Below are 9,235 nucleotides of genomic sequence, written 5' to 3' on the forward strand. Positions count from 1 at the left end.
GGGGGGGGGAGAAAAAACCCAATAAATGTAAATTTGCATACCCAGTCTAACTTCTTTAACCTCGCTGACCACGTTGTAGTGGAGCAGATTATGGTTCCAGCCCAGAATGTTGAATGCAAACAGCCTTAGCAGTGTACCCTAACGGGAGTTGTTTGGCTTTTCTACACTGCTGTCTGTGTCAGTCCACTGAACCATATCCGCTGGTTAAGACCTGTAATTGAATCAACCGTGTCCTCGGTCTAGTCTCAGTGTTTTAGGTATAACGTGAGAAGCCCTTGATAGACTTTGTGTTTAATTATTTTAGAAGGAATACAGTGACAACACAATGTTTTTCATATGCAGGCTGTATAAGTGAAGCTGTGACATCTTTATTCCTTTATTATTTAGCCAAACTTTTAAAGTCATTCCAATTCAAGATGGCTGCCACAGCCAGCAGACCTTACAAAGACAAAAATGTATGTAACTTAAACAATTTTACATTTATTGACCTAAACCTTAGTGCGATAGTAGCTGAGATTCAGACTTTGAGCACTACACATTGTGCAATATTTTTACTCAAAACTTTGTCATTGTTTGTTAGTAAAATATCCCTTGAACCACTGGATGGGTTTTAGTGAAACACTCAATTTAATCACTACCTGTACATATACAATAGATTAACATTTGGAGTCAACCCAGTTCAAGATGGTTATCTAATATTATTAGATTATCTCATTATCATAATGTTATGATACACATTATCACTCATATCTAACCAACAAAATAATGGTTAGAACTCCAGCTATTTTGCAGATATTGAGCAGATGCGAGCTCTATGATATACTCTGAGTGCTGATACTGTGAAGTTTCATAATAACGCACGAGATAATGCATAAGGTCATTTCGCTTCGTACCCTTCTCAGCCTTTAATATTTGCACATGCATGACCAACATTCTGTTAGAAACGTGTAATAAAGATATCATGTGATACACATTACTTCAAAGAATTCTAGGCCTTTAATTACCCCATTTTTTATTTTATTTTAATAACTTGACACCACTTTGGGATCCTTTCATGCCACAAATATGCAGTCCTGCTGTTTTTTTTATTTTTATTTTCAGACAAGTCACACTAATAAAGTGTGTTTTTACTGACATGGCAGATGAATCTACTGATGTGCTTGGTGTGTAAAGTGTAAATCCAACTCATTTAAAGGCTTATAAATTATCTCCGGAAGCATGTCATGTTATACTTTTACTGTAATGCACAATATAACACAATAATTATTAAATATTTCCTTCACATGGACTTTAACACAACTTATGCTCTACCATCTGTTTGGAGCAGTCACCTGCTCTCCCTTTGTTCCTGGCCTCATTCAAGGTGATGACCTCTGTCTTCTCAACCTGTCTGCACTTCTCACCTCGGCCCAAGTCACTTTCTTAAAACGTTAATCAGCACATCTGATCCTCAGCACTTTTTTTCATCTTTTTGTTTTCTTCTTGCTTGCATTTACTCTTTGAGGACTTCCAGGGTCTTGCTCTTCTTTCAACTTTAGTGCAGCCCAAACCGCAACGTGTACCTCCACAAATTTATATTAAAGCGACCGCCTCGGCACCGTGATGTGCGCTGTTACTTTTATTGGCGTTTTGAGTTACCATAGCAACGTAATTTGCAAAGACGCCGTTTGTCTCATTGAAAAACACTGACAGAACTCTTTAACATCTTCTGACTGCCACAGTGAGGTCACAGAATGAAGAGGTCTCTGAACAAAACACTGATTAACTTTTGGATCCATTTTGGTTCAAGATGGCCACAGCTACTTCAGCAAACACTAATTTGACTATAACTCAGTCATTCAGTCATCCATTTGGCTCAGTGGTTAGCACTGTTGCCTCACAGCAAGAAGGTTCTGGGTTCAATCCCCAATAGGACCTGGGGTCTTTTTGGGTGGAGTTTGCATGTTCTTCTCGTGCTTGCGTGGGTTTTCTCTGGGTACTCCGGTTTCCTCACACAGACCAAAAAAAAAAAACCAACAACACAAAAACAGTCATGTCAGGCTGCCATCAGGCCCAGGCCTCCCTTGCAAAAGAGATCTGTGATCTCAATGGGATTTGCCTGGTTAAATAAAGGTTAATAATAATAATAATTATTTGAGATATTGAGCTGAAAATTGTTATGGTCGTAGCTGAGAACAAGTTACTATATATCCCTAATGCAAATTAAAGATCCAAGATGGCCACCTTGGTTAAAAGAGGAAAAAATACAATAACTCGGATATTGTAAAATATATTAAGCTGTACTTTGGTGTGGTGGTACCTGACAGCGATGCACAATACATTCTGAATTTAATTTGAAAAATTCAAGATGGCTGCCAAAGCTAATTTCAAACGGATATAACTCTGCTGGTTTTGGAGCTATTCAGCTGAAATTTGGTGCAGTGGTAGAGAACAATCCATAATAGACTAGTTTTAAAACAAAAATCCAAAATGGCTGTCTGAGCTAAATAGGAAAAAAACTATAAATCAGCCATTTTTAGATATTAAGCTGAAATTTGGTGTAGTGGTAGCTGAGAGCAAAGCTACTGAATTTAAAAAAACCAAGATGGCTGACCAAGCTAAATTTAAATGGCTTTAACTCCATTATTTTTACACATATAGAGCGGACATTTGGTGTGGCGATAGCTCAGGTTCCCCATCACAAACTGAATCCAAATCAAGATGGCCGCCATAGCTTAAAAGAAAAAATGACTATAACACATTGATGTTTTGCCATACTGAGCTAAAATTTGGTATGGTGGTAGCTGAGATCAATCCCCAACCCTGCCAAATCAAACTTTTAAAATGGCTGCAATGTGGCAGTCCCCGTCATAGTTCCTCCAGGAACTTTCTAGTTTCACTTGTATTTTTTGTGTGCTGTCAGGAAAGTTCAGACAGTTCAGTTTGCAAAGTACAAAACCAGATACATTGTTGCACTTCCTGTAATAGCCCAGTTATGTGACAGGGTTTAATCAGTTCAAAACCAAAATGGCATTTGCAATGTAAATAATGATTTAGATTTCCCTCCAGCACAACTCTATTCACAGCTTTAACAAATATGAAAACTTAATTCAAAATACTGCTCAAGGTAGGGCAGATTGTCCTTTGTCAGTTTATATGCTGATATTTGCATTTTAGTCATAGAAAACATTGCTTTTGCCTTTGTCGTTATAAGATACTCAGATATATAATTTTATTTCAGGGCAAATACCTTCAAAGGCCTTCCATGTCCTGTATCTTGTGCTTATAATAAGGATGCAAAAACAAATTTGACCACAACAACAAAAGAAGAATCTGCCTTAGAAAATATATTCACACTTGGGTATTATTTGCATTCAAGAAATTATTTAGCATTGCCCATAAATATGTAAAGTGAGCTTTAACAGTTTCCAGATTAGCACTCCCTTCGGTTAAATAGGTGGTGTTAAAGTCTTACAGGGCCACAGCCTCCATGACTCAGAGGAAATAAGTGGCATTCAGAAATAGTTTGTGTTGGCATGAGGCCAGTGTGAGGGGAGGTGTGGTGGGTGTGTAGTAAAGTTGTGAAGGCTCTTGTTCATCTTTGCGTGGCAGATGTTCTCCAAATCTCTGAACAGCTGAGGACCTGTGGTGCTCAGATTTGCCTACACAGGCCCTGATTTGCAGTGGCCTTAACAAGAGTCCCACACCTATAAAACTCATCGGGGATTAGGAAACATACTCAGTTACATGTTACATCTGCAAATGTTTGTGCTTCACGTCACAAATTTTATTCATCTATTGCGCACACGCCTAATGGATTTACTCTTGTTTTAGTCATACGTGTTAGGACAGAGCATTCTTATGCAGCTACAAACATTATGTAATTTGTGTTGACGTTGGTAAACTGTGGACTGGATGTGCCGAGGTGCATGTTTTGTACATTTGTCATTTTTTAAATTATTTTGCACCTGTTGCTGTTTTCCCCATGCTTCAGATAAAAAACTTAAACCAGAAGTTAATAAGGACGTTATTTCAACATCTTTTGTTCAACGTTTTTAAAGCATAACAAGAAAATGATCAACTGGTCAACACATTTTGACAATTAGTGGCTTAGTATTCCTTGAAGGAATACTTATCCTGCCTTTCATGCCAGGGTTTCAGCCCCAAATCCTTTTGTATTAAGAAATAATGAAGTTGTGTCCCATTGTGGTCAAACCTCGAAAATAAAGTTATACACAATGACGTGTGACACCACGAGATGTCACCCATAGAGTATTTGTTAGTAATTACTCTCAGCTATTACTACACCAAATCTTATCTCATTATCTGTTAAAAAATGCTGAGTTTTAATAATTTTTGTGTTGGCTAATGTTGATTAGCTGTGGCTCGAGTGATATTTTGCTAACGCTATAGACCAGAGGTGGGCAACATTTTTTTTTTCCAAAGGGCCACATCAAGAAGTTTAAAGCAATCAAAGGGCTGCATACAGAATTGAATATATATATATATATAGATAGTCTACACCTTATTCAGGCTTTGTCTTAGCATTTTTTTAGGCTTCAAAAACACTGTTATTAGTAGGGGTGTAAATCACCAGCTTTACCACGATACAATATTATATTGATTTGTTTGTATGACGATACGATTTTTCTTTATCCCAAAGTCTGTCACGATACGATTTTGATTCAATTTGATTCAAAAGTCTGCTATTGATATATTGCGATATCAAATGCCCATCTCATTTACATATAAATAATTTACAAAAACAATTCAAATATGATTTAACCATTTTATTTTTGTTATTACAGGCACCAGCCATTTAAATAAATAGAAAAACTTCTTTCTTTCTTAATGAAAAAATAAAAATAAATGACCTGTTCAGTATTGTCTCACATTTCTCAAATTTAAGTGCATTTTTTAAACCATTTAACTTAAAAGTGCCCCGATTACCTTTCAGTTTTAAAGAAACAAAAATAGATATTGAACTTGCATAACATGGCTATCAATGTCGTGTTTCTTCTTCAGGTGAACGGCCAAATTAGTTGTTTCCTGAGTATTTGAACTCACACCTGTTGCATACGACATGAGTTTTGTCTGTTGAGTCGTCTTTCTGTCGGAATCTAAAATATTTCCACAGTGTTGATTTAAATCCAGCAGAAGAGTGAATTTCATTATTTGTGTTTTCTCCCTCGTCTGCCATGTTGCTGAGACGGCCGCAGAGCGCCGCCGCGCACGGAAATGGTGACACAGACGTGCCTTGGGAATTTCAAAATAAAAGCATATTTAAAGATGAAAATATGAATCGATGTTTTAGTTTTGTCACAGTATAATTGAATCATTAATCATTTAATCGATATATTGATTTAAATCAATGTATTGTTACACCCCTAGTTATTAGGGAAGCACTGATAATATGCTGTCTGCTGTCTGAGGTGCCCCGTGTGTTAGTGACACTTGGACCTACAGAGTGACTGTAAAACCCACAACAGAATATTTATTGTGTCCTCCAGAGACGTCTCATCCTCGGCAGTCACTGACTTTTACCCAGATGTAATTTGGCTTCAAATATTCTGACTAACATCATCACTCTATCAGTTCAGATTAACCACGGGCTTCTCATTATACTCCTCTTGGTTCTGCACACTGAGCCACTGCCCACAACACACCTTAGATTACTAATAGAAAATGTTATTATGTGTGATTAAATCTTTGTTGTGTTCTGCGGCTACACTGTTCTCACAGGTGTGTGTGTGTCTTTGTTTCCTTTAGTCCTGGAGAAGAGTGAGTTTAAAGATGAGTCGCAGTTCTTCCGTTTCTACGCTGATGAAGAAACTGAGGGGACCGGCACCAAGAGCAAGCAGCTCCAGAGAAATGACTTCAAGCTCATCGAAAACATCTTAGCCAAGTCCCTCGTGGTGAGCTGAAACCTACATATTTACATTTCCACGTGCACTCGCTCACAATGTAGCGCACGGATACAGGAATGCTCACATTCTGCTGAGAAAAGTAGCTTCATGCTGATGCTGCTAAAAATAAAAAAACTGAACTCATCTCAAGAACATTAGACGTGGCACACAGATGTGCTCATTCTCTGTGTTAGACTGCTTTATTTCTAACACGTGCACACACACACACACACACACACACGTGCGCACACACATATTTTTGTGTGAAACAATGAAACAAGCTTCTTTCTACTTATAAATGCACAGTTGGCAATACTTTTTGTTCTGTTTTATATCTCAAATTTTCAACTAAATACTTGGTGTGCGTGCGTGCATGCGTGCATGTGTGTGTGTGTGTGTGTGTGTGTGTGTGTGTGTGTGCAATGATGTCACTGTTCTGATATTGATGTCAAAATGAGATGAAACTCATGATTTAAGTTCGTAGTTTCAGTCAAGATGAATTCAGTAGACTTGTAAAATGCAGAAACTGATTTTTCTAACTCAAGTTAGAAACTACAAAAATGGCTTTAATTCAGTTAGTTGTACAAACATCGAGCTAATATTTGGTGTGATAGTAGCTAAGATTATTTGCAACACATACTTTTAGTATGACAGCTCACAGTCTTGCACAAGATTGCACACAATATTTTCAAGGTTTGACCCAAACGTCTACTACTCCTTTACTTTTCAACCCAAGATGATCTTAGTCTAAAACTCTGACATGAAAGATGGGAGGAGATATGCATTTCAAGAAGTGCTAGGTCTTTAATTTTACTGCAGTTTTCTCAGAGAAGATGGATTAAAAGTATTTGAGCAAGTTTCTTTCACAAAGGAACTCAAACACCCAGTTCATTCGCTGCTGCCTGCAAGCATTCAAGCAGGCTGATCGTTATCTGAACATTGCATTCGTCACTCGAGGAATGTCACCATCAGCTGATCAGTAATAAATATTAACATTTTTAGTACAATAAAACCAAAGGAATCTATTTATAGTAGGCACAGTTTGTATATGGCTAACTACTGTATACACGTTTAGACTTAAGGTTGTTCTGAATTGAGCAGACTTTTTAGTTCTAGAAGCGGAAACTGAAAATGAACTGTTTATTATCTTATGGGAACCAATAGGCATCACTAGCATCCTTTTTTATGTCTGAGTGGGAAGTAGGCGTGTTATCTGGCCTTCCTCAAGAAGTGGAAAAGCGTTCTCCCTGATTAGCGGAACATACTTCCCCTCCTCCCCCTCATTTCTTGCCCATTATTGAATTGGAAGTGCAGGAACTCTTTATTTACCTCAGTCATCTCTTCTGATATAACGAAAGAGATTGCCATCTTATCAGGACCGTGCAGCAGGAAGATGGCCCCTGTAGCATAACTAATGCAAGCATCTAATGGGTTCAGTAATTATGTTTTACTAAGCCTTGCTCCACAAGGAAATCGAATATGGGGACCAGTGAACACAATAAGGTGCACGGCACTTGACGTGCAACAAAGTTCACCAACTGCAAAGGGATTTCTGATATGCAAATTGTTGACCACCCTGACCTTTTTTTAGATGAAACCTTAAAGGCTCCCACATACTTGGGCGTACTGTGTGTACTCCGTGAGCCGAGCAGACACTGCGTGCACTGTCCGCAGACGGTTGAGACTTCATACTCGAGCATACACACTGATGGGCTGCAGCCCAGCTCTGCAGGCAAGGGGCGTTTACCTTTGGGTCAAATTGAGGTCGCCGATTGGTCATTTGCTGACACGCCAACTGGATAGATTGACAGGTTTCAAAAAAACAAACAAACAAAAAAAATGAGAGCTGGTGGCCCTGGGTAGAGGCAGCTGTCAGCCCAGGATCAGCAGCAGAGGTATTCTGTGTTTATATGAAAAAACAGGGAGCGCTGGCCCTGCAGCCCACGCATCAGACCGGCCCACCGGGAAATCTCCAGACCCTCCTGCAGCCACGCCGGGCCTGATTTTAATTCTCTCGTGAAAAATTCCTTAATTTTTCACAATTTCAGTCATGGCGTCAATGGACAAGGAGGAAGAGATTGCTTGCCTCTTGGCAATAAAACAAAAGAAAAGGTCATTAAACCAGATCAGGAATGAAAAAGGGAAATTTAATACATTGGTGTTGCATACAAAACAGTCTGTCGCCGGGCAGTTTATTGTGCGACACCGAGTACTGTATGTGTACGCCGTCATAAAAATTGATCTTTGCGCGGACGTCCGCTTCGAGTCTGCGTTGAGTCCTAATCGGGTACGCGTGGACCTCTGTGGAGTGAAGTACACCCGAGTATGTGGGAGCCTAAGGGTTACTTGTGGAAGAAGCCAAGCTTGCTTTTAAGAATCCAAAATGAACGTGAACACGATCATTACTAATTGAAGTATGTTTTGTTTTTTTCCCTCTTTGTGCTAGATTCACCCTGAGGAGGAGGACTATGGCTTTGAGATTGAGGAGAAAAACAAGGCCATTGTGGTGAAATCTGTCACCAGGGGCTCACATGCTGAGGTAATGGTCAGCACAAACCCAGAAAAATACACACAATGTGTTCTTCCTGCCGCAGGGTGTTAGTTCCAGTAGGTAATGGCTGTCTACTGTTTTGACGGCTGCTGTCAGTCTCCCTCTGTTTCGTTTTGCAGGAGATTTGCTCCGATTGGCTGCAGAGTCATTGCTATGCTTACTCACATTACCTTCAGACAAATTGCATGCATGTACATCTTTACTCATTTAGAGCAGTTTAAATATAGACTATGCTCATTTTCAATTATAAAGAACTCATTTTCGATGCATAAATTTGTTCAGTGTGAGATTTGTTTTACCTGAACAAACTTGTTTTATTTTGAATAATTTCACTTCCACGACATAAATAAACCAATGTTTTACTTTGGTTCTTGCCATTTTATTGCATCTGATGAGGCTCCATCTTTCTTGGACAGATGATGTTCTTGCAGCCAGTCAAACCAACCCCCAGATATTGTTTGTTAGATTGATTTTTACCTGAACATGCAGTGTAATGCCTCCACTTCTTCTGCATTCCCTTTCATACAACATAGCAGCTGGGCCTGTAACAGTCTGCCTTTTTTAATATCATTGATGAAATGACTCCCCCAGAGGAATGATGGGGTTCATCACTTTTAACACCTCTGGAGAAGGTAGTCACAGGGCAGAAACAGTGTATGCAAAGGAGACAAGGGATGTGAAATAGAGATAAATTATGCATCTGTGGGAAATAAAAACACAACCTGAGAGATTACATACATACATACATACATACACACACACACACACACACACACACACACACACACACACACACACA

At 38.9% G+C, this 9,235-nt stretch overlaps 1 protein-coding gene across 1 annotated transcript in view; it reads left to right on the plus strand.

The window, feature by feature from the left end:
- prex1 (phosphatidylinositol-3,4,5-trisphosphate-dependent Rac exchange factor 1) overlaps positions 1 to 9,235 on the plus strand; it is a 121,179-nt gene that overhangs the window by 75,234 nt on the left and 36,710 nt on the right. Inside the window, exons 16-17 of the mRNA XM_037685014.1 lie at positions 5,749 to 5,894; positions 8,332 to 8,424. Coding sequence (XP_037540942.1) covers positions 5,749 to 5,894; positions 8,332 to 8,424 — 239 coding nt within the window. The remainder of the gene's footprint in view (positions 1 to 5,748; positions 5,895 to 8,331; positions 8,425 to 9,235) is intronic.

The sequence above is a fragment of the Nematolebias whitei genome, chromosome 11 (assembly GCF_014905685.2).
Source record: "Nematolebias whitei isolate Nwh7 chromosome 11, NemWhi1, whole genome shotgun sequence".
NCBI lineage: Eukaryota > Metazoa > Chordata > Actinopteri > Cyprinodontiformes > Rivulidae > Nematolebias > Nematolebias whitei.